Source organism: Emydura macquarii, unplaced genomic scaffold (genome assembly GCF_026122565.2).
Source record: "Emydura macquarii macquarii isolate MOO-44397 ecotype Brisbane River unplaced genomic scaffold, CSIRO-AGI_Emac_v2 contig_3287, whole genome shotgun sequence".
Classification (NCBI taxonomy): Eukaryota; Metazoa; Chordata; order Testudines; family Chelidae; genus Emydura; species Emydura macquarii.
In genome coordinates this window covers 4,597,313-4,623,871 of record NW_027133424.1, presented here as the reverse complement: position 1 = coordinate 4,623,871, position 26,559 = coordinate 4,597,313, and the positions used below count along the sequence as shown (strand labels likewise).

General features: G+C 45.3%; 1 protein-coding gene across 10 annotated transcripts in view; it reads left to right on the top strand.

Moving 5' to 3' along the window:
* Nucleotides 1–26,559, top strand: part of RABGAP1L (RAB GTPase activating protein 1 like) — a 483,894-nt gene that overhangs the window by 85,316 nt on the left and 372,019 nt on the right. For all 10 annotated transcript variants that reach the window (XR_010917038.1, XR_010917039.1, XM_067532377.1 and 7 more), the window contains exons 10-11: nucleotides 5,558–5,724; nucleotides 20,431–20,575. Coding sequence is in view for 8 of the 10 variants with exons in the window: in XM_067532377.1 (XP_067388478.1) it covers nucleotides 5,558–5,724; nucleotides 20,431–20,575 (312 nt within the window). In the remaining 2 variants the exon portion in view is untranslated. The remainder of the gene's footprint in view (nucleotides 1–5,557; nucleotides 5,725–20,430; nucleotides 20,576–26,559) is intronic.

Genomic DNA, 26,559 nt, shown 5'->3' with positions numbered 1-26,559 from the left:
TGCCCCAACCACGTGCCGTCGAGAATACTCCGGCACCGGCATCTCTGTGGAAGGAGCCCTCCCCGACTCCCCGGAGTGGGGCAGAGCCCTTGCAAGGACCGTCGACGCCAGAGGCATTCGCCACGGCATGCGCCCTCATGGGCCTGCCCACGCCTCCGTCCCCCCCTTGGCTGAGGGCTAGGGGACCTGCGTCCCGGGATAAACCCGCGCTGGATGGACCCGGTGGGTGGTTGAGACAGGAGTCCAAGTCTCCCCCCAGACGGTCAAGGAGGGTCGAGAGAGCGGGCTCCCCTCCCAGCTCCGGCACCGAGTCCAGCTCCTCGGCACCGTGGGAGGTCGAGGAGCTCGTGGAGGACTACTCCATCCTATGTCGACAGTCCGGCTTGGCACCGCAGCCCACGGCACCGATCTCGATCCCTAGTACCTAGCCCGGAGCGGATCCTGGTGCCCGCCATGGCGGCACTGCCAGCATCCTCGGCACCGCCAGCTTCGGCACCAGCGTCCTCGGCACCGCTGCATCCGGCACCGGCGTCCTCGGCACCGACGCACCGGGCACCGTCACATACTCCATCTAGAGTAGCCCTCCCCATTCACAAGAGGGTGCTCACGGTGGCCAAGTCCCTTTGGCAGACTCCAGCCTCGGTTCCTCCCACTGCCAAGGTAGCCGAGAAGAAGTACTCCGTCCTGGCGGAGGGGGTGGAGTACCTATACAATCATCCGGCACCATGCTCTCTGGTTGTGGATGCGGTCAACCAGAGGGAGAGACAAGGGGGTCAGGACAATACCCCCAAAAACAAAGAGGCCAAGAAGTTAGACCTGTTCGGCCGAAAGGTCTACACGACGGCCTCTCTGCAGCTGAGGATCGCCAACCATCAGGCGCTCTAGGGAGGTACAACCTCAACCTGTGGTCCTCGCTGCAGAGGCTCGCCAAGATCCTTCCGCAGGTCCTGCCTCAGGACAAGACTGCGGACTTCACGGCTGTGATCGAGGAGGGGATTGCAGTGGCAGGAGCAGCCCTGAACTTCTCTGGTGACGCGGCGGACGCCGCTAGTCGGGCCATTGCATCGGCCATCACTATGAGAAGGGCCTCGTGGCTCCAGTCATCGGGACTGTCTCAGGAGGCCCAGCACACTATCCAGGATCTTCCCTTCGATGGAGCTGGACTCTTCTCAGACAAAACTGATGACAAGCTACATGCACTAAAAGATTCACGGGCCACGCTGCGCTCCCTGGGGATTTACACCCCTCAGGCCTCGAGGCGACAGTCTCGGCCTCAGGCCCAGCGGCAGCCTCCGCCACCTCTGAGGCAACCCCCCAGACCCCCTCAACCCAGGAGGGGTCGGGAGAGGTTCCGTGGCCCTAACTGCCGCAACCGTTCGGGGTCTTCGGCGGGGACCCAAGGCTCCAATAAGGGCCAAAACAGTAAAAAGTCTTTTTGACGGTGCACAAGGGGGTGGTACTCTTACTTGCCCCCTGCCTCTCAACCGACCCTTTGCCCACAGATTGCGGCCATATTACGCCCACTGGCAAAGTGTCACTTCGGACCAATGGGTCCTCGGTATAGTCCGCAGGGGATATGCCCTACAACTTACGGCCTTCCCCCCGGACTCCCCTCCTATCCAGTCCCCCTCCAGGGACCCCTCGCACGAGCACCTCCTCACTCAGGAAGTCTGCTCCCTCCTCCAGCTGGGAGCGGTGGAGGAAGTTCCTCCAGGGGAAAGGGGACAAGGGTTTTACTCCCGGTATTTCCTAATCCCCAAGGCCAAGGGGGGCCTGAGGCCTATTTTAGATCTCCGCCGTCTGAACAAGTATATCAGACGCCTCAAGTTTCGGATGGTCTCCCTAGCCTCTATCATTCCTACCCTAGACCCAGGGGACTGGTATGCGGCCCTCGATCTCAAGGACGCATACTTTCATATTTCTATCCTCCCGGGGCACAGAAGGTTCCTAAGGTTTACGGTAGCTGGTACCCACTACCAATTTACAGCCCTGCCGTTTGGCCTTTCGTCTGCCCCCCAGGGTCTTTACAAAATGTATGGCTGTAGTGGCGGCACATCTGCGCCGCAGGGGAGTCCAGATATTCCCATACCTGGACGACTGGCTGATCCGGGGCAGGTCCAGGGCCCATGTCAGGAACAGCCTGGAACTCACATGTGCAGCGTGCACCAACCTGGGGCTGCTCATCAACGAGCAGAAGTCCATTCTCACCCTGGTGCAGCGCATTGAGTTCATTGGGGCCACACTAGATGCCACCCAGGCCAGAGCCTTCCTTCCGAGGCCCCGCTTCGAGGCGATGGCTGCCTTGATAGACGACCTTCACAGGTCCCCCACGACGACAGCCAGGCGATGCCTTCAGCTGTTGGGACACATGGCAGCCTGCACGTACGTGGTCCGGCTGGCTCGCCTCAGGCTCCGGCCTCTCCAGACGTGGCTAGCCGCAGTGTACGCCCCAACCAGACATCCTCTCCACAGGATAGTCACATTGCCCACCCCAATACTAGCTTCCCTCCTATGGTGGAAGGACCCGAGGGAGGTGTTGAAGGGAGTTCCCTTCAGGGAGGTGGTACTGTCGGTGACTTTGATCACGGACGCCTCAGATGTGGAGTGGGGAGCGCACATCACTGGCAACCTCAGCACCCAAGGGCGCTGGTCACCAAGCGAGATGTCCCTACATATCAATGTCAGGGAACTCAGAGCAGTCCGCCTCGCATGCGATGTCTTCCTCCAGTTCCTCTGGGGCAGAGTGGTACAGGTTTTAACAGACAATACGGCAGCCATGTTCTACATGAACAGGCAGGGGGGAGCACACTCCTCAGCCTTGTACCAGGAAGCCACGTTGCTCTGGGAATTGGCAGTGAGGCACGACTTCCACATATCTGCCTCTCACCTCCCGGGGGTCAGGAACGACGAGGCAGACCGCCTCAGGAGATCGTTCCTTCCCCGACACGATTGGTCACTGCACCAGGAGGTGGTAACTTCTATCTTCCACAGGTGGGGAGTTCCCCATCTGGACCTGTTTGCATCGGCCTGGAACAGGAAATGCCCGAGGTTCTGCTCACTCCGAGTGCACGAATCGGGCTCCTTTTCTGATGCGTTCCTTATAGAATGGACGGAGGCACTCATGTATGCATTTCCCCCTGTCCCCTTGCTATCCAGAGTCCTCTTGAAAATCAAGAGAGACAAAGCAGATATCATACTGATTGCCCCAGCTTGGCCGAGACAGCACTGGTTCAGCATATTGCTGGACCTGTCCATAGCCAACCCTGGCCGCTCCCGAGGCGTTACGACCTGCTCTCCCAGGACCAGGGTCGCCTGCTCCACCCGGACCTAGACTCCCTCCACCTGACGGCGTGGAGACTCTGTGGTTAACGGAGGGGGAGAGAACCTGCTCCATTCAGGTGCAGCAGGTCCTGCTTAGCAGCAGGAAACCTTCCACCCAGGTGGTATACCGAGCCAAGTGGAAGCGGTTTACATGTTGGGCTCAGTCCCGGGGCATTCCACCGAGCTCCTCGCCAATACAGGCGGTTTTGGAGTACCTCCTTCACCTGAAGCTGCAGGGCTTAGCCCTGGCCTCCCTTCAGGTTCACCTGGCAGCCATCTCGGCCTTCCACCAGCCGATGGAGGGCAGATCCCTGTTTTCGCACCCCATGTCATCTAGATTCCTTAAAGGGGTGGAGAGACTATACCCCCAGGTCCGTGACTTGATGCCTCCCTGGGATTTGAAACTGGTCCTCGCCATGTTGATGGGACCCCCCTTCGAGCCCTTGGCGACATGCCCATTGCTCTTACTCTCCTGGAAGGTGTCCTTCCTAGTGGCCATTACATCAGCCAGAAGGGTCTCTGAGATAAGGGCCTTAACCTCAGAGCCCCCCATACGGTCTTTTACAAGGATAAGGTCCGACTGAGACCCCACCCGGCCTTCCTGCCGAAGGTGGTGTCCCAGTTTCATTATAACCAGGATATCTTCCTCCCTGTTTTTTCCCAAACCACGCGGTTCGGAGGAGGAGCGGAGATGGCACTCCCTGGGTGTCAGATGAGCCTTGGCCTTCTACCTTGAGAGGACCAAGCCCTTCCGGAAGTCGACGCAGCTGTTCGTGGCAGTGGCGGACCGGATGAAAGGCTCACCTGTCTCCACCCAGTGCATCTGCACCTGGATCACCGCCTGCATCAAGACCTGTTATGAGCAGGCAAAGGTACCGCTTCCAGGAGCTGTAACAGCGCACTCAACCAGGGCCCAGGCCTCATCAGCGGCCTTCCTGGGAAGAGTGCCCCTGCAGGACATCTGCAGAGCAGCGACCTGGTCGTCGGTTCACACCTTTGTCCCACTACGCCATCGTGCAGCAGGCAAGAGAGGACGCGGGGTTCGGCAGAGCCGTCCTGGCAAGGGCAGCGCAACGCTAACTCCTACCCACCTCCAGGTATGGCTATTTAGTCACCTATATGGGAATGGATATGAGCAATCACTCGAAGATAGAAAACAGGATTACTTACCAATAACTGTTGTTCTTCGAGATGTGTTGCTCATATCCATTCCAAACCCACCCTCCGTCCCCACTGTCGGAGTCGGCAGAAAGAAGGGACTGAGGGCCGGTGGGGTCGGCAGTGCCCTATATGCCGCGGCATGGGCGCGGGACTCCAGGGGGCGTCTGAGCCGACCCTACTGGGACTGCTAAGGGCAAAAAAGTTCCGGGAAACTTTGCACGGAGCGCTCACACACCTATATGGGAATGGATATGAGCAACACATCTCGAAGAACAACAGTTACTGGTAAGTAACCCTGTTTTACTTTTTGTGTAGTATAGACGTGGCTCTTGCTATGCAGCTTGACCCGGTTTCCAGTTCATGACTTGGCTGCATTCTCTTTCCATTGTCCATTTCTGGTCTGATCACATAACTGTGCCAGTTGCGTGCATTTGTTATTTCCTGAGGCTCTCTACTAAATCCCTGATGATTAAAAACTAACACTTATTTTAAGACATGTGCTTCCTGCAACTGTAAAATCATGTATATAAGGGGTCTTATTTGTAACTTACAAGGCATAGGCATCATTCATCCATTTTGTACCTGCGTGCCAAGAGGGAAGAATGGAGAATGGTGTAGGGGATGCCTTGACTCTGAATAACTGACTTCTAATACAGCTCACTCCTTCAACATTAGATTAAACCTAAAGATTTGTGACCTGATCCAGTGTAATTTTCCAGTCATTTGACCTCAAGACCATGTCTCTGGTCCAGTTTCTTCATTCCCTCCTCCTTCTCACCCCATATGGAGTATTTTGCCTCCATTCTTGCACATGCTTACTTCTGTGAGAAAACTGCCAGAATTATTTGAAATTAAAGGAGAATTGGCTGTTGTATATTTCATTCTATGTGAATATACAAGATCTAAAACTCGGATGGTAGACATACGTGCTGCAGAATCAATAGATGGATTTAATAGGAAGAGATTTGAACCTAAGTAGCCATCTATTACTGTGATTTTTATTCAGTATCTTGAGAAATTGACATTTTTTGAAATTGACTACTTTTGTGAATATGAACTTATTTTTGTGTTCCAGATAAACGTGTGTACATGACTGTGGCGGTGGATATGGTGATCACTGAAGTGGTAGAGCCAGTCCGCTTTTTGCTGGAGACTGTTGTTCGCGTGTATCCAGCTAATGAGCGTTTCTGGTATTTTAGCAGAAAAACCTTCACAGAAACTTTCTACATGAAGCTAAAACAGGTACAGCAGTGTTTTTTAATAAGAATAAAATTGCCTTTCTTTAGGAAAAATTGACTTTCTGAGCATTAGATCTACCTTTTCTAATTATTTGTTTCTGTAGATGTTTGCAAGACACCTGATAATGGCGCAGAGCCAGCGTTAGGCACAAACAGACCAAACAATTGCTTAGGGCCCCAACAGCAGCTCAAGCGGGCCTCCTATTTGCTTTTTATCTTTGCGTGCGTGCGTGTGTGTGAGAGAGAGAAAATATTGCTGCGTAGGCTCCCTATTGGGCTAGCACCACCTCTGTAATCATGATAAAGAATAGCATTTAAAAATAAAGAAAAGTCAATCCTTAGAAAGTCTTAATTTTATCATGTTATCTTTATCTAGTTTTATTTATATGCACTCACATATAAAATAAATAAAAGTAATTAATTGATTTTGTTTTGGTAAAATGTGTTGGTCCAGTTGAGTTACAAATTCACAGGTCTAGCTTGGTTACTCTGCATAATTTCAAATATTTCTTTTTATGCTAGTCAATGAAAGGGCCATTATTCATCTTTAGGCATTTGTGTTTGTATTCCCCGGCGTTACACGTTTTATAAATGCTTAAACTGGAAGCTTCCTGTCTAGTTCTAAATTGCTCACTGATGGAGTGGTAAACTTCTACGTGAACTTACAATAATGTAGCTCTGACATTAAAGCAACTCTGGCATCTTTATATATTTAAATATCAACAGCTCACTCTAATACTGCAGTTCATTACAGTGTCATTTATTCTTCATATTCCTTTGTACAATGCCACTTGTGTGCAAGGCACTTCACAGGTTACCTTTTTACTTCTTTGTGGCTACTGTGTGTTCTCATCCCCTCCGTACTCTATACACACACTGTGCGTGCGTGCGAGAGAGAGAGAGTGTAACATAAACACATACACCATGTATACTCTTTGTTTGTTTTAATCTTTAGAAATGCATGTTCTGTCTAATCTGGAAGACTGGTGACTGAAGAACTAGTGAAATGGTGATATCACAAAAATCAAGGATGAAGGTTGAGCAACTGAGGGGTGAATTTGTTAGAATATTTAAAACTTTGCGTTTGGTTTTCGGTTAGCACTTATTAACTTTAGTGACTATCACTTTAGGAGAAGAAAAACTTTGAATTTTTAACTATATCCTGACTCCTTCAAGATGAGAGTGCTTGAAATATCCATCTGAGACTCCCAGGAAGTTCTCTAGAAAAAAGAAGGAAGACCAGACTTGACATTTCTGATATTTCTAAGGTGTAAAAAGAGCAAACAGAAAAACTTACATGCCTTCTGTTTACATCATAGAGAAGCAAATGAGAATGCAAGCCCAATTTTTAAGAAATTCTTTATAGGTCAGCTTTAAGACATCCTTTGTCCCAGCCCTGAAGCAATTTAAATTAGATCACAAAGCATATACTGAAGACAGAGAAGGGTTGATTAAGGAAGGAGAAGAATAAATACACAATGGGAAGGAAATACAGAATTTTAGGTGAGCATTTTTTTTATTGAGATAATAGAAATTCTGTTTCATATATCTGGTTAGTAGTTTGTGTGCACATTTCCTTTTTAATAAAGAGTCCAGCTCTGGCACCATAGTGGACGTAGATTAAGATGGGTTAGCTAACTGAAAGACCTGAGTTGAAGAAGTGTGATGTCACTTAGCAAATAAATAGAAGGCATAGATCATTTTGGGCATAGTAGGTAATTTTCACAGTTTGTCAGCAAAATAATACAAAAGTGAGGGCAGAAACTTTAAAACTGACAGTGACAGAAAAAAAAAATTCTAATATCTGCCATTAGTTGGTCTTCACTAGTCATAGCACAAATGTTTAAAAATGCACCTGCATGAGATATACATGCAAACATCCAGTGCATGTGTAAATTGTGGATTTTCACATGCCACATACACTTAAGCTTGAGCAACCCTGATTTACACATACATAATAGGGAGTTTACATGCATAATTGATGCACTCACACTCTTGTGCGTGGACTTAAAAAATTATAAGCCTATTTGACTGGTAGTGATCAGAAATGAATCTTTCCTTGCTTCAGTGTCCAATAAATTGATACGTAACAGAGGCAGCAATAGGAATGTGATCAGGCAGAAGAATAAAAGCCTGGTATAATGGTTTAAAAGAAAATCCAGCTATTACTACTGTTCTTTGAAAATGGGGCTGTAACTTCACCTTACTGTGTGGCTTTTAAAAAAAAAAAATGTATAGAAGCAGATAATTGACCTGAAAATACCTGTGGTTCTGGTGTGTGGAGCAATTTGCCACATTGTCTTCTCTTGAATGTTGCTGGTAAGGATGCAAAATTGGCAGGGTTCCTGGCCTGCTTGAATCAATGTCATAAGAACATAAGAATGGTCATCCTGGGTCAGACCAAAGGTCCATCTAGCCCAGTATCCTGTCTTCTGACAGTGGCCAGTGCCAGATGCTTCAGAGAGAATAGACAGAACAGAGGAATTATAGAGCAATCCAGTCTGCCGTTCACTCTCACCATCTGGCAGTCAGAGGTTTTGGGACACCAGGAGCATGGAGTTGCATCCTTGACCATCTTGGCTAATAGCCATTGACGAACTTATCTTCCATGCATTTACCTAATTCTTTGTGAACCCAATGTCCTAGAATCGAGTTCCAGTGGTTAAATGTGTGTTATGTGAAGTAGTACTTCCTTATGTTTGTTTTTAAACCTGCTTTTATTAGTTTCACTGGGTGCCCCCTAGTTCTTGAGTTAGGAAGGTTATTTATCCCTTCACATGTTCACTTTCTCCATACCATTCTTGATTCTTATACACCTCTGTTGTATCCCCTCCTTACTCATCTCTTTTCTAAACTGAAGAGGCCCAGGATTTTTAATCTCTCCTAATATAGAAAGTGTTCCGTAGCCCTAATCATTTTTGTTTCCCTTCTCTGTACTTGATCCAATTCTAATACACTTTTTTTGAGATGGGGCCACCAGAACTGCATGCAACATTCGAAGTGTGGACGTACTGTGGATTTATGTAGTGGCATTATGATATTTACTGTCTTATTATCTATCCCTTTCTTAATGGTTCCTAAATGTTGGAAGTAGGCTAACCTGACATTCTTAATGTATTTTTAAAATGTTTATTATATGTGCCTGGAGTTTCAGACAAATACATTTTAGAAAACTGAAAAAGTAATTTAAACTTTTTTCCGAATACAACAACAAGTCGTCAGAGTAACATTAAGGCCTGGTCTACACTGGTAATGGAGATTGACGTAACGCCACGTACATCAACACCCTAAAGTATGCTTCTCCACTGGCACATAAGTTGCGTTGATTTAAAGCGTGGCAAAAGTCGACTTAATAAAACCACCTCTGCAAGTGGTGTAGTGCTGAATTTGATTTCCATGGGTCAAATTTGTGTCAGAGTGCAGAGCAGAGCGCAATGTAAATCGATGCCATTGGCCTCCGGGAGGTATCTCATAATGCCCCGTTGTGACCACTCTGGACATTCATGCTCTGCTGTAATGTGGCCACATAAACAAGAAATAGCTCCTCCCCTCAAGCCCCAGGAAATTTTGAATTTCCATTTCTGGTTTAAACAGCATGGAGAGAGCTTTGTAGCTCATGGCAACTGCATGGTCCAAATGCCCCACAAGGGACTGCAACACCATTGAGAAGTATCCCTTCTGGTTTATGTACTTGGTGGCAAGTTGGTCAGGTGCTAGGCTATGGATATGCATGTCATTTATTGCTTCCCCACAGTTTGGGGACCCCATTGTGGCAAATCCATCCACTATGTCCTGCATGTTTCCCAAAGTCACTACTCTTCTTAACAGAAGCCTATTGATGGCCTGCACACTTGTATCACAGCAGCTCCAATGGTGGATTTACCAACTCCGAATTTATTCCCAACTGACTGGTAGCAGTCTGGCACTGCCTACTTCCACAGAGCGATGGTCACTCACTTCTCCGCTGTCAGAGCTACTCTCAAGCGAGTATTTACGTGCTTCAGGGTTGGGGATGGCTCCGTGCAAAGTTCAAAGAAAGTGGCCTTCCACATACAAAAGTTATGCAGCCACTGCTCATCATCCCACACTTTCATAATGATGCGATCCCACCAATCTGTGCTTGTTTCCTGGGACCAGAACTGGTGCTCCATGGACTGAACATGATGCGTGATAACCTGCAGCAAATGGGAGTTGTTCCTCTCTATGGCTTGTAACAGGGCGGCCTCAGTAACATCGCTATTTTCCGTGCTGTGGCTCCTCTTTCACCTTTGAAAATACTGCAGGATAAGCCATGAGGTATTTGTGATGCTCACAATGATAGTGCAGAGTTGAGCGGGCTCCATGTCTCTCCGGCAACAACGTGTGCACGTCATAGAAAAACGGCGCAAAAAAGTGTGTGCGGTTTGTTTGGGATAAGAAGGAGCATGTTGTGTCATAGGAGGACAATAAGCTTCCCAAAAGCCTCTGTGGCTAGTTGCACTGTGGGATTGCTACCCACGGTGCACTGCGTTGAATGTTGATCCAAGCATGGCGGGTGGGGACGCAAGAGCCTGGCGCAAGGAGCGTGGTGTGATCACGCTCCTGCAACTTCTAAAATTCGGCGGTGAAAGTCTATTTAAAGTATAGACTTACTCTAAAGCTGTACTGCTGCAGTGTTCTCAATAACACCCTTCTTTATCCCTCCAGAAGGAACATCTGAGACCTTGATAAATGATTAAATTATCAGCATCGAGATAATTGCTTGACCAAGGGCCTTGCAATTACTTGATACTGACATCCTGGGAGATGAAACGTGTATGCATTGATAATGGACCTAATGTCTCCGTGCTAAATTACACTATCACAAGGGACATGGATCTAAATTACAAGCTGTAGCCCAAATTTCATCCAGCACTTCCAGAACTGTATGAAAATCTGTCTGATACTCAGAGACAGAAGAGGGCCTAGGTCCTGCTTTTTCCCAACATGGAAAGGTTATCATAGAAACAGGTGTGATGGACTGAACTCTGCTGACTGTACATAACTGCAGAGTTGGAGGAAGTCACTTGACTGTGTGCAATCACAGGCAGTCCAGATTCAGACTATTACATGGAACATTTCCACCAACTGGAATTGAAACTACAGGAGATATTCAGAGTGGGAGATGTCAATTACTGAGGGTGGAAATTGGTCAGCAAGCTGGAGTTAATACTTCTTTTTTTGTGAATGATATCAGCAGCTCTTCAGTGACAAGTGGTCAGTGCCTTGGTTTTACATGGCAGCTTCTCATATGTTACTTCTATTTTTTTCCTGAAGCAGAAAACATAATGTCTTATTCTTCTTGAAGTAGTGTCCCTATGGGTACTCCACTGTAGGTGTGTCTGCACCCCCATGCCGCTGATCAGTGATTTTCAGTAGCAGTCCGTACCGCCAATGCATGCGCTGCTCCCCACCAGCCACAAGCCTAGCAGTGCTTGCGGGTATTCCCTCCTCAGTTCTTTCTCAGCTGCCCCTGGCTAGAGACAGAGCTAATAGCTGACCATTTGCGGATCAGTAATTCTTTTAGAATTGTTCATTTTAGCTTTTCTGATGCTCCCTTTTCTTTCTTATTCATTTGCATTTACTTTGGCTGTGACTTAAAAAAAAGAAAAAGAAGAAACAACAAAGAACAGAAAGGGGCCCTGTCCTCCACACCCCTGTGGGGGAGACCCCCCTGGACAAGGTATGCCCAGCTCCCTTGACTTAAAAAAGTGCATCAGTTGTAAAGAATCAATCCTAGTCACTGAAGGACATTCGCAGTGTGTTTGCTGCCTGAGAGAGAAGCACATTCCACAGAAATGTGGATTGTGTCAGCAACTAAAGCTCAGGTCGAGGAAAGATGGAGAGCTGAGGCTGAAACTCCTTCTTGTGGAGTCAGCCCTTCAACCTCTGGAGCCTTTTCCGCAACCCTCCACTTTAAGGGGAGATGAGTCTGGGCAGATGCCTGTAAGCCACTCACAGAAGGCCTCTAAGAAAATGTCAGAGAGTCCTCAGGGAGTACCCATGAGCAGAAAACAATCCTTGGCTCAGTCAGTGACATTGGTACCGATGGCACCTAGACCTCAGTATCCAGGGCATGCACGGTACCAAATTGACAAAACAAGTCGGAGCTCCTACAGACCCAATGGGCACAGGCACTGAAGTCTTGGTACCATGGGGGCATGAAAAGCGAAGAAGATCCAACCCGGGAAAGGCTCAGTCAGTACCGCCATCAATATCAGTACCGCTGACAACGTGCCAGAACCAATGGACCCTACCCATCAGGTCTATATCTCTGACTCTGTCGGTACAAGCCACATGGCACCGACAGCTGGTGCCGGTACCATCATCTCCTCCACCACCTGACTTCTGGTGTATGATGGACCTTTTGGTGTCGCACGCAATGGACTCTCCATTGCTCAGTACCAGGTCCTTCATACCAAGCTCATCCAGCACCCTGGACTCACCAACAGCCTCATGCTCTGCACTGCCAATGTCATCAGCAGAGTCAGAAAGTGAGCGAGAGGACTTGATCTCTCACTGCTCATTGCACCCGCCCTATGGTGCTCAATTCTACAGAGAGAACACCACCCAACTGAACATCCTCTCTGGTTTGGACAGCCATGGTTCCAACCAGGAGGACCTTTTTTGAGGCAATAGCTGTATTGGGACCTTTGGCCAGACCCAAAGGCAACAGACCTTTCCACCAGCAAAGGAAATACTATACCTCAGCTGCTGCTGTTAGGGCCTCTGAAGCCCCTGAGCAAACAAGGTAGGAACCAATGAGTGAACCAGAGATGGAGGAAGTCATCACTCCTCAGACCCAGGTGTCATCATTGTCACCAGAGGAGACACTCATGCCCCTTCTGCCTTCTATGGCGGATGACTTTAAAACCTTTCAGGACTTGGTGCAAAGAGTGGCAGAGGCTCTGCAAATACCCTTACAAAAAGTGACTGAGTCGCATCATAAGCTGGCGGACACCTTACATTCATCCACAGATGCAAAAATTGCCCTACCAATTAATGAAGCCCTACTGGACCTTGCCAAAACAGTATTGAAGACCTCTGCATCCATCCCTCCAAAATGCATGAGGGTAAATAAGAAATATTGTGTTCCAGCAAAGGGTATGGAATTCTCATTTTCGCACCTGTTCCCCAATTTGATCATTGTGGATGTGGTAAACTCCAAAGGATGACAACACCACTTCAAGTCCACTCCTTATGACTGAGACTGCAAGTGGCTAGACTTATTTGGTAGAAAAGCCTATTTGTCAGCCACCCTCCAGTTCAGAGTGGCAAATTATCAGGCCCTATGGGCAAAATATGATTACCAGAATTACATGAAATTAAACACCTTTATTGATCAGCTTCCTGATTTCCCATAAAGAACAATTTAAGGCCCTAGTTAATAATGGCCAATTGGTGGTGAAGATGTCCCTCCAATCGGCTCTGGATGCAGCCGACGCAGTGGCCCATTCTATTTCAACTGTAGTGGTAAAGGGAAGGGACTTGTGGTTTCACCTCTCCAGCTTCCCCAAGAAGGTGCAAGCGACTGTGGAGGACCTCCCATTTGTATGAGTGACTGTTTGCTGAGAAGACGGATGCTACCCTCCATACTTGAAAGGATTCAAGAGCCATCCTCAGTTCCTTAGGGATATACACACCTGGATACAAGAGGAAGTACAACCCTCAGTTGTCATTGAAACCCAGGTCACAACACTCTTGTTCATATCCAATCCAATCCCCATGTCAATACTCTGAGGCCATACGAGCCCCAGAGAAAGAAACCCAGGATCCAAACCGGATGTAAGATGTTAGGATCCCAGCAAACCTCTTCTCAGCCCTTTACATCAAAGTGACAGTTTTGATGTATTGGCCGAGGTGCCGATAGAACAGTCTTCTCACTGCCATTCCATGCTGGAACATCTCTCCCATTTCTTTGGAAACCATCTTTCTCCATTCTGCAGCTCCTGGGAATGCATAACTTCCAACAAGTGGGTTTTGGAGATGATCCACATGGGATACTCCATCCATTTTTCCTCCCTTACACCTTCCAGACCCCCTTCCCCATCCCTCTTCAGGGACCTTTCTCACAAGAGTTTGCTATGACAGGAGATAGTCCACCTCTTCAGCATAGAAGTGATGGAGCCAGTGCCCATGCATCTTAGGGGCAGAGGCTTCTATTCTCATTACTTCATAATACTGAAGAAAAAAGGAGGTTGGAGACCTCAGCGTGCTCAACGAATTTGTGAAAGCTCAGAAGTTCAAGATGGTTACATTATCCACGATCATTCCAGTGTTAGAAAAGGAAGCTTGGTTCTCAGACTTCAGCCTTCAAGATGCATATTGCCACATCTCAATTATACCGAGTCACAGGCGTTACCTCAGATTTACGGTAGGACAGGATCACTATCAATACAGAGTACACCCCTAGGCATCTCATAGAATCATAGAATATTAGAGTTGGAAGAGACTTCAGGAGGTCATCTAGTCCAACCCCCTGCTCAGAGCAGGACTAACCTCAGCTATATCTTCCCAGCCAGGGCTTTGTCAAGCCTCAGCTTAAAAACCTCTAAAGATGGAGATTCCATCATCTCCCTAGGTAACCCATTCCAGTGCTTCACCACCCTCCTAGTGAAAAACTTTTTCCTAATGTCCAACCTAGACCTCCCCAACTGCATCTTGAGACCATTGCTCCTTGTTCTGTCATCTGCCACCACCGAGAACAGCTTAGCCCCATCCTCCCTGGAACCCCCTTTCAGGTAGTTGAAGGCTGCTATCACATCCCCCCTCATTCTTCTCTTTTGCAGACTAAACAAGCCCAGTTCCCTCAGCCTCTCCTCATAAGTCCTGTGCTCCAGCCCCCTAATCATTTTTGTTGCCCTTCGCTGTACTCTCTCCAACTTGTCTACATCCTTTTTGTAGTGGGGGACCCAAAACTGGACACAATATCTAAATGCGGCCTCACCAATGCCGAATAGAGGGGAATAATCACTTCCCGCGTCCTGCTGGCAATGCCCCTCCTAATGCAGCCCAATATGCTCTTAGCCTTCTTGACAATCAGGGCACACTGCTGACTCATATCCAGCTTTTTATCCACTGTTACCCCCAAGTCCTTTTCTGCAGAACTGCTGCCTAGCTCATCGGTCCCCAGTCTGTAGCTGTGCATTGGATTCTTCCTTCCTAAGTGGAGGACTCTGCACTTTTCTATGTTGAACCTCATGAGATTTCTTTTGGCCCAATCCTCCAGTTTGTTTAGATCACTCTGTATCCTATCCCTACTTTCCAGGGTATCTACCACTCCCCCCAGCTTAGTGTCATTCGCAAACTTGCTGAGGGTGCAATCTACCCCATCCTCCAGATCATTAATGAAGATGTTGAACAAAACCGGCCCCAGGACCAATCCGTTTGTGACCGGTTGCCAGCTAGACATGGAGCCATTGATCACTACTCATTGAGCCCTATACTCTAGCCAGTTCTCTATCCATTTTATAGTCCATTCATCCAACCCATACTTCTTTAACTTGCTGAAAAGAATACTGTGAGAGACAGTATAAAAAGCTTTGCCAAAGTCAAGGTATATCACATCCACCGCCTTCCCTACATCCACAGAGCCAGTCACCTCATCATAGAAAGCAATCAGGTTGGTCAGGCATGACTTTCCCTTGGTGAATCCATGTTGACTGTTCCTGATCACCTTCCTCTCTTCCAAGTGCCTTAAAATGGATTCCTTGAGGACCTGCTCCATGATTTTTCCAGGGATTGAGGTGAGGCTGACCGGTCTGTAGTTCCCTGGATCCTCTTTCCTCCCTTTTTTGAAGATGGGCACTATATTTGCTTTTTTCCAGTCCTCAGGGACCACCCACTGTTGCCACGAGCTTTCAAAGATAATAGCAAATGGCTCTGAAATTACCTCAGCCAATTCCCTCAGCACCCTCTGGTGCATTGCATCTGGCCCCATGGACTTGTGTATGTCCAATCCTTCTAAATAGTCTTGGACCTGTTCCTTCAGCACTGCGGGATGTTCGCCTCCTTCCCATTCTGTGCCACCCAGTACAGTAGTCTGGGAGCTGATCTTGTCTGTGAAGACAGAGGCAAAAAAGGCATTGAGTACCTCAGCTTTCTCCACATCCTCCGTCACTAGGTTGCCTCCCTCATTCTCTAAGGGGCCCACACTTTCCCTAATCTTCCTCTTGTTGGCAACATACCTGTAGAAACCCTTCTTGTTCCCCTTCACATCCCTTGCTAGCTGCAACTCCAGTTGTGCTTTGGCCTTCCTGATTTCATTCCTGCATGTTCGAGCAGTATTTTTATAATCGTCCCTAGTCATCTGACCAAGCTTCCACTTCTTGTAAGCTTCTTTTTTGTGTTTAATTTCGCCAAAGACTTCTTTGTTAAGCGAAGCTGGACGCCCACCATATTTGCTATTCTTTCTGCACATCGGGATGGTTTGCTCCTGTGCCCTCAATAAGGTCTCTTTAAAATACAGCCAGCTCTCTTGGATTCCTTTCCCCCTCATATTAGCCTCCCAGGGAATCCTGCCCATCAGTTCCCTGAGGGAGTCAAAGTCCGCTTTTCTGAAGTCCATGGTCCGTATGCTGCTGTTCTCCTTTCTTCCTTTTGTCAGGATCCTGAACTCGACCATCTCATGGTCACTGCTGCCTAGGTTGCCACCCACTTCTACTTCCCCTACCAAATCTTCCCTGTTCGTGAGCAGCAAGTCAAGAGAAGCACGGCCCCTAGTTGGTTGCTCCAGCACTTGCACCAGGATATTGTCTGCGACACTATCCAAAAACTTCCTGGATTGTTTGTGCTCTCCTGTATTGCTCTTCCAGCAGATGTCAGGATGATTGAAGTCCCCCATGAGAATCAGGTCCTGTGAACTGGAAACTTTCCCTAGTTGAGTAAAGAGAGCCTCATCTACCTCATCCTCCTGGTCTGGTGGTCTATAACAGACATCCACCACAACATCACCCTTATTGTTCTTGCTTCTAAGCTTAACCCAGAGACACTCAACTGACTTATCTCCAGTTTCATACTGGAGCTCAGAGCAATCATAGTGCTCTCTTACATACAGTGCAACTCCTCCACCCCTTCGCCCCTGCCTGTCCTTCCTGAACAGTTTATACCCATCCATGACAGTGCTCCAGTCGTGTGAGTTACTCCACCAAGTCTCAGTTATTCCAATCATGTCATAGTTTCTTGACTGCCAGGACTTCCAGTTCCTCCTGCTTGTTTCCCAGGCTTCTTGCATTTGTGTACAGGCACTTGAGATAAGTATCCGATTGGCCTACTTTCAGAGTATGAATTGGGAGGCCTCCCATGCTGCACCCTTCTCCTTCTGCTTCCTTGTGGTGTCCCTCTTCCCCATTTACCTTCGAACCCATCGAACCTAGTTTAACCCTCCTCACTAGGTTAGCCAGCCTGTTTGCGAAGATACTCTTCCCTGTCTTCGTTAGGTGAATCCCGTCTCTTCCTAGTAATCCTTCTTCCTGGACCAACATTCCATGATCGAAGAATCCAAAGCCCTCTCTTTGACACCACCTGCGTCACCTCGCATTTACTTCTCATTGGCCCCCAGAGTATTCTCGAAGGTCCTCTTGGTGGTGGCAGCCCACTTACATTTTCAAGGCATCATGATCCTTACCTGGATGATTGCCTCCTCAGGGCTCGATCCTTTGTGGATCCCTAGCAGGTCACTCAGTTCTCTTTTGAACCTGTTTCAAAATCTGGCCCTGCAAGTCAATGAACAAAAATCAACATTGATACCAATGCAAAGGCTGGAGTTCATAGTAGCAGACCTTGACTCTGTTCAAGCGAGAGCACTCCTACCACATCACAGATTCCTCAGTCTCTCCTCATTGATAGACAGTTCAGTCCAGTTCCCAAACATCAGCCAAATATTGCATCCAGCTCCTGGGACACATGGCCACAGGGACATCAGTATTAGCCCATGCCACACTACGGATGAGATGCTTGCAAGTTTGGTTTGGTTCTGTTTATAGACTGAACAGAGACAGCATAAACAAATGATTGTCAATCCTCACAAGGGTCAAACAACCCCTCGACTCGTAGAAAAATCCAGTAAACATCTGTTCAAGAATCCCATTTGTCCAGCTTCCCCCATCATTACTCCCGACCACAGCTGCATCCCTCATAGGATTGGGTGCATATCTCAATAGCAACACGACACAGGGCAAATGGTCCTTGAGTGAGATATGCCTCTACATAAATCTGCTCAAACTCAGAGCTGTCAGAAATGCATGTACTCATTTCCTACCACCGATGAAAGGCGTACACACACACACACACACACACAAGGGTCATGACAGACGTGGCCTGCATATATTATATAAACTGGCAGTGGGGTGCCAGATCGCACGACCTATGCATAGAGGCACTAAAATTATGGAATAGGTGCATAGCCCACAACATATTTGTATCAGTGGCCTGCCTACTGGGAATACACAATGCAACAGCAGACCCTGAGCCACAGATTTACTCATGACCACAAGTAGGAGTTAGATTCAGCGATACTCCACAATATTTTTCAACTACGGCAATCTCCAGCAATAGACCTGTTCGCCACCAATCAGAACTAGAAATGCCCAAAATGCTGTTCCAGAACGGAAATTGGTTGCCACTTCATGGGAGACATTCTCTTCCTCTTGTGTGGTGAAGGTTTACTATAGGACTTTCTTCCTTTTCCAATGCTATTAAAAGTCCTATTAAAGATAAAGGGGGAAAACAACTGTCATACTGATTGCTGTTACGTGGCCCAGACAGACATAGTATCCTTACCTGTCACAGCTGGTGCTTTGTTCACCGTTGTCTCTCCCAACCACTCTGGGCCTTCTATCACGGGGTGAGGGACATACTCTCCATCCCAGTCTTCGGGTCCTTCAGCTCAAAGTGTGGCTTCTTCATGGTTCCAGCATATAGAGACATCCTGCTCTATTGAGGCACAGGAGGTTTCGGAGCTCAATTAGTTGACTCTGTGGTAGAGAAGGAACTGAGGAGGGAATGCCTGCCCGCAGTGCTAATCTCGTTGCTGGTGAGAAGCAGCGCGTGCATGAGTGGTACAGACTGCTACCAAAAATCTCCATTCAGCAGCAGGGGGCACAGACATACCTACATTGGCGCACCCATAGGGACACTCATCTCGAAGAACCATAGTTAACTGCACAAAGTGAGTAACTTCTTATCTTTGGTAACTTTCTTCTTTGACTAATCCTTTATTGGATCTTCTTTTTTTCTCATATGGTTAATATTTTGCTTGAGACAAATTTAACAGTACCTATGTAAGACTACTTTCCTTTGCTTTTTGAGGCTGACTTGACATTCTTAGCCTGTTTGAAAAATTACTTTATTTTAACTGGGATAATATAAGGTTTGCAAAGAATGAAGCAGCCTGAAAAAACTGATCTAAAACTGGTCTTGAAATGTATTTTTTGGCTTTACTTTATCTCCAGTTAATTTAATACAGCTATTTGGCTTTATTATTGTACAACCATATGAAAATACATGAATAACAGCACTTTTTGAATAAAAATATTGAGTACATCAGAGAAGATAGCTTTTAAGGTGGGAGGGGGCAGGAAGGAGAGACATGTACAACTATTCTGTGACTTCTAGGAAGTGAAGCAGCTGGGGCATGTGTTGGAGAGGAGACATATAGGAAAAATGCTGGTGTCTGGTTCTTTTCTTCCAAGATTTATGAATAATATAATGTTAACATAATACAGAGCTATTTATTTATTTTTCTTCTAAACTTAACATTAATTTATCCAATGCTCAAGATTTAAGTACATTACATTTTTAAAAATATTAAGTACAAGTTGATTCAATCAATAAAAGGATTTGATGGATATTTAATGGATCTTATGTCACACCTATACTAGAAAAGCATGTGAGAAAATGTGCTTTAAAAGTTATCAAATTCAGGTACAGTCAGGCATGAAGCTGCTTTTCAGTGTCAAGTGCTCTCCAGTGAGAGTGCCTTGTTCCCCAAACTGATTCAACTAGGGGTATTGAGCTCAAGCATCCCAGCTAATTTCAAGTACTAAGTATAGCATAAATACACTGGAAACAAATCCTAAAGGGCTTTACAGATAAATACAAGGAACTAAATGGAAGACATTGCAGTCCAAGGTGCACAGGTGAATATCTGCACTTATTCAAACTGCTTCTGAGGATCCTTTAATAGCACATTGCTTACGCAGTGGGTATTGTAGTCTTTATTATGTGGAATGTCCTGCCTACTGCCAACTCTCATCAATTATACAAAATGCATTAAAAAACTTGGATTCTCAAAAATGTTTGGTACTTATTTTTGTCATCACAATGTTTTTCCTATCTGTTCTCTGCAATTTTTTTTTGCAGCAGTTCCCTCTTTCTGTTTCATTTAAATTGTAAAGTTGATATTATAATTCTTCAGTTACATAAAGGTGGTTGTTGAAGGGGGAGCTTAACACTAATTGTTGTTCCTGTTTTCATTGCTATGTTTTTCTTCTTCCTCAAATAACATTCAGCAGTTCATATACTAATCTCAATCCTCAAGTGTAACCGCCAGTGAAATGAAAGTGAGTCTTTCCCTCAAAACTACTGTATCAGTCCTTGGTGTAAACCTTATTTTGAGCAAACTAGCAGAAACATGAAGTTGGTGAATAGCAGGAACGTAACATTAAAACTCATTTTATGTTCTTATTTTTAGTTTGAAGGGAAAAACCACACAAATGATGGAGATGCAATTTATGAAGTTGTAAGTCTACAGCGGGAGTCTGAGAGAGACGATGAATCAGTCAGCCCAACAAGTGGAGGGGGTCCAGTATCTCCACAGGAGGATGAAGCAGAAGAGGGTAAGAGTAAAATGAACATGTACAATTCCCATATATGCTGCTATGTTCATAGTTTTTCTGCCTTTTATTCCCATGTAGATTTATTGCTATTTGTGCCCATCAGGGATGTATTATAATAGCCGCCAGTCCCCCCAAATCACCTGTCATTTACAACTAGTGCATCTTCACTACCAACAATACTCTAAGACACTTTTAGGCTATGTCTACACTGCAGCACTAATTCGAATTACAGAAAGCGATTTATAGAAAGCGCTGCAGACTGTGCACACTACAGTGTTTGTGCTGGTTTCTTGCGTCCACACTGGCCAGCCTTAATTCGAATTAGAAAGCAGTGCAATGTGGGATGCCCAGGATGCAGTGCAACTAACCATAGAGGCTGTTGTGATGAGTGTCATCATCCCAGGATGCAGTGCTGCTTCTCCCACCCCCCAAACAAACAGGAAAAGGATTTTCATGCTGTTTTTTTACTCTCCCAATCGCCATTGCTGCAGGCACATGGAGCCAGCTGAACTATGCTCTCATTTTGACAGTGACAAATACATCTCCGCTTATCCTGGATTACTTTAGAACTGTATGCTGTTTGCCTTTTATGCTCCCCCCAGCACCCCTGGCATGTTGCTTGCCTTTGATTTTGATTCTACAGGTGTCTGTAGAATGTAAGATAAATAACAACGGAGTCAGTTAGTATATTAATACAGTGATACAAATGTTTCCATTTTACTGATGGAAAGCATGATATAATGTATCCACATGTAGCACTGTGAATAAACTTAAGAAAGTATCAGTTTCCCTGATTGGACTCTGAAACAATGTAGCAAAGAATTTCCTCTCACTGCTGGGCAGTTAAAAAGGCATTCACCACCTGAGGAGGGATGACAAACTTTAAAGGGCTAAACTTTCAAAGGGACAAATCTTAAAGGGACAAACTGCAAAGGGCTTGCTAAGTAGTTAAAACCCATTCACCACGCGGGGAGGGAGGTGGAGGGTGAAATCTTTCAAACCCTTAAAGAGACAAACTGCAAAGGGCTTGTTGTGTGTGTGTGTGTGTGTGGGGGGGGGGTGATCGCAGCTTGGATTTTAAACCCATTCACCGCAGGAAATGAAGATTTAAATCTTCCCGGGGCTGCTTTGGTGGAGGGTACTGAAATGGGGCATCATGGGATACAGTCTGGAGGCCAAATAATTCGAATTAAGTCCCATTGCGTCCACACTCACACTAATGCAAATTAACTGATGCGCTTCAGGCGCTAATCCAGTTGCAGAGGTGGTTTTATTAATTTGATGTTAAAGGCTCCTTAATTCGAATTAACAATGCGCAAGTGTAGACGCGGGGGTAATTAATTCGAATTAAGCCACCAGTGTGTAGACCAGGCCTTAGACTATCCTATCTAGATTGTTTTATTCAGATGCATCAGCAGACAGGGTGCATCCATACAGCACTGTGCACTAAAACTTTCCATTCCTCCTCACCTCCTAGACTAACAAGATAGCAAACCTCTGTTAAAGTATTTTTCTTCCAATCAGAGTCCATTATTCTCTAGAAAGAGCTCTTATAATACAGTGATGCCAGGAAGCTCTGTGCTGTTTATAGTAGTAATGATTTCTGACTTTAATCCCTAGTGCCTGTGGATCATTTTTATGTAACTGAAAAATTATTTGTGGATTTTTTTCTTCATGCTGGAAATCTATCCTGAGTATATTTTAAATGTATATAGTAATAGTCATTTCAGCAGCTTGTTTGATGGCACAGGCTTGAATAATTACTATTGCACTAGTTATTACTTTTTTTGGGGGGGGTGCCTGTTATTGAGAATAACTAGTGATTGTACCAGAATTTAATGAAGACTGTTATTAGAGAGTAAAGTAGCTATTGCCCTCTAGACACTTTGTAAAACAGCTTTATTTAAAAATAGGGTCAGTAATACTACAGAGGAGTGCAGAGCAGGAAAAATAAAACAGTGAGTTAAACTTAATGATAGTTTCCATATGTTAAATTGAAAATGCTTGCTAAGGAAATAATTATTTTAAAAATGTCATTGCGTTGTAATACTGTTTTCATTGAAACTATATTTAGAGTACTTGCCTAGAAGTTATCCATCTTGCTAGATGCGCAGATTAAATGAGTTACTGCCAGTTATTCCACATACATAAGAATGGAAATGTATCTTCTTTTGTAGATTATTTATTATTATCATGGAAAAATTAGATAGTTTACAGTTCCTAAACTTTTTTCTTTTGTACTTTAGATTTTGAACTTAGATTTTTTAAAATTTTTGTTTAGGGTCTCTGACCATAGATACCTAGCTCCCTACATATTTTTTCCTTTCTACCTGGTCCTGGCTATGTCATATATTATATATTGTAGGGGCTTTCCCATCTCATAGGCTAACAGTTAGTTGATCCATGTAAGGGCTTTGGGGGTTACTCTTTATGAAGTGCTATTCTCCACTCCATTAGTTCCATCATTTTCCTCATGATTCATTTTATGACATCTGAAGCCTCCAATATTATTTATTTATATAGTGCCATACAAATGCATGATGCCTTATTTGCATCCTCAGCCTGCTTCCTTACTGCTTGCAACTCTCTCAATTTCTGCCAACCCAAGGACTAAGCATCCTGTGGTTCTTTATGAGCTAGATGAGTCAGGCCATGACTGAGAATGAAAATGGCACTTTAAGAAACAGGACAGAATATTCTTTCAGTCCCTATCATATGAAGAGAGTGGTTCAGTAGGAATTTTCTGCTGCTGTTCTATTGGCAGACCCTGTGTGGATTTTCTTTCCATCCTGATTTTAAGGTCATTAGCGTATCAGTGCGAATGGGAACTACATTTCACTGCACAGTTAGAGCAAAAGCTTATAGAAAACTGGGATAATACTTTTCTGCTAAATAAATCATATCTTGGTTCTTACCAGTGCCTGGGTTTTATCATACTAACTTCCAGTTTGCCATTTTTTTAAAGGTCTCTGCAAAATCACACAGTGGTCATTTAAGAATTTTTCAGATCAACCTCACATACACCTTAATTATGTTTTATCACTAGCACTGCCGTTGATATTTCTGTCAGCTCAGTCATCAAACCTGAGAGCTGGAGGTGGCACAGAAATGATCCCCTGCTTAGGGGATCACTATAGTCTTATTTAATTAATATTAACAGTTTGCTTGTCAAAGCAAAAGAATGCATTGAACCTCCACACTAAATTGTCTTACCTTGCTAACAAGGTTGTTTAATTCAGACTATAATTTAACTAAAAAGAGATCCAGATGTATATTGACTAAACTTCCTCTTGTATATTTGTTGGAAGAGATCTCAAGTGAAATTAATTAGGGTATCTGTACTCATGTTCATAATGCATGGCAAAGTAGTAGGAGGGTGAATTATTAATGTGTAATTTTGAGTACAGAAATTTGACAAGGTGCAAGGCACGACTGGTTCAAGCACACTTGCATAGGGGCCTCCTTTATAACCATTTTTAAATTTCCTCCCCAATTTACAATTGCCCTGACAGAAGTCCCCAGGCAAAGAACCTTCAATGGCCAGGAAAGAGCTCCTGAGAACTGGTTCTTAGAACATGACAGATCTGCTTTTTGGAAGGCTGGGAGGGGTAGGGGAGGGAAGCAATTTTTAGACTTAGAAAGTACAGCACAGTTTTCGTACATTCACTCCTTTTAATGTGTGATAAAGGAATGAAGAATAAGTAGGCACTGAGCGAGGCATAAAAATGAAAGTGTTGCTCATTACTGTTGCTATGGTTGCAGCTGAACTGGTTCCCCTTTTTCCCTTCCACTGTGGGTTCTGTAGCCTGTCAGAACTGGTCCTGGTGTACGGTCACCAAATTGTGACAGGTATTAGCCTCAGTTTCCCTCTACCCCTGCATAGATATTCAGGGGAAGGAGACAGATTTGGAGGCTGCTCATGGGAAGGCAGGATTCCACATTCAAGGTCCTAAGATTGGATTGATTAGGGGAGAGGGAACAGTGGTATTTTTTCAGTTAATTTGTTCTGATTTTTAATTATACTTGCTACCCTTTGAAGACAGTCCTTGGTGACTCAGTCTGTTTTTTGTGTCTGCTGAATCAGTCCACCAGCTCAGTGCTCTTTTGATATAAGGTTGATATACAGCAACTAGGTGTAAACTATTTCACAAATTAACTTGTCATCTCTGCATCTCCCACAGTCATTAAATTGTTATTGCAATGCTGGCTTTTGAGTTCTCTTGATATTGTTTTGTATTTCAAAAACTATAGCTCCTTGCTGTTGCCCACATAAAGTTATATATTCAGTGATTTCAGAAAGTGGTTCAGAAGTAAGAAATTGCTAATTAATAAAAATGCTTTCTTTACAAACATGCCAAAATTATACAAAAGTTTAATTTAGTTAGTGTATAGCAACTTTAAGATACTGTAGTTTTATTCACACTGTTTTCCTAAGTAAACATGCCAATTTTACAAAAATATTTTACAAAAATAGTCTTCAAAAAGTGATTTCTCTTTTTAAAAAAAAGTCAATTAATAAGTAACACTTTCTTAGTCAGATGACACTTCTAGAGATTGTAACTTCATAAGGAAGAAGCTTTTACCCAAAGGTCAGTCATCTTATAGAACATTCTCATGATTTCCTGAAATGCAGTGCTGATTGGAAAACTAAGGAACAGTCAGCCTTTTGCTACAGCAACAGATTTCTTAAAGATGATTAGGCTGCCATTGTGGCTTACGTGCCAGGAATTGAGTTGAGCATCCTCCAAACATGAAAGCATGAATCTCTGCACTGATACTGGTGCAGAAGTAAGGGACTGTGCTATAAAAGCTATGTTGGAATGTGATTAAGTATATATGAGTCTTATTAGGGAGGGAAAGTTGAATTTTTGTTAGCCAGCTTGGAGGGTGGAGGTAAAATTGTAGAAGGGAAGAATAAATGTGTAGCAGAAGATAGCTCCACTCTCCAGAAACAAGAACAAAGTAATTGCATGTGAGTAGAAAAATGTGGAGGAGAGACTGGTGTTAATGTGGACACCATGAAATTTGAAGATGAGAGGGTGTAGTGTTCGGTATTTTTATCTCAGTGGTGGAATGGAGCACACTGGCAAAAGGATGTCAAAAGTGCTTATTTATTACATGAGATAGCATAAGAAAGACAGACAGGAGCGAGAGTCCTTTACCATACAGGAACTGCAGCACCGGCACAAGTCTTAAGGTGGAAAGTACAATGAAAGTACAATTAACCACAAGGATATAAAGTAGCATGAGGTAGCATAAGAAAGACAGGAGCGGGAGTCCTTTACCATACAGGAACTGAAGCTCCGGCACAAGTCTTAAGGCGAAAAGTACAATGAAAGTACAATTAACCACAAGGATATAAAGTAGCAACTTATAGGCACAGGACTTATTATTATCATAAGCTGAGCAACCGCAGCAGCAGCTGCAGTTAGTGAACAGAGAAGTGAACCTTAAGCAAGGAAGAGACCTGCCAAGAGGATACCTATAGCAATATACTCCTGGGGGCCCATCAATGTAAGAGAGCTAGCCTTATCTAAACGTGTGCAGGGACGCTTACCACTGCAAGAACGAGGGAGACCGATACTTCGTTCTGATAAGCGGGTGACGTACGGGAACCGCCTGCCCGAGGCATCCGCTAGCGCTTCCACGGATCACGGAGAGTCTCAGCTTGGGGAGGCTCTCGGGGGATTGATATACCCCTTTTCCCCCCTCACCTTGTAGCAAGCCTTATCCAGTAATACATGACGTATATCTCAATCCCAGTAGGGATTGGGCCTTAACACTTAGTTGCTATTAGTCTATTGGTAGTTAGCTAGGGACCTTCTGGAACAAAGTGACGTTAGTTGCTTACTTTAAAAAGAACTCAGCCATAGTCTTACTTCCCCTTTATTATTACTAAAATAGGGACCTTTTAGCTTATTAAGCATTAGCAAATGTCTGTGGTCATCTCAGGATGCTCCAGACCCCAAGGCACTTCCTCCTCT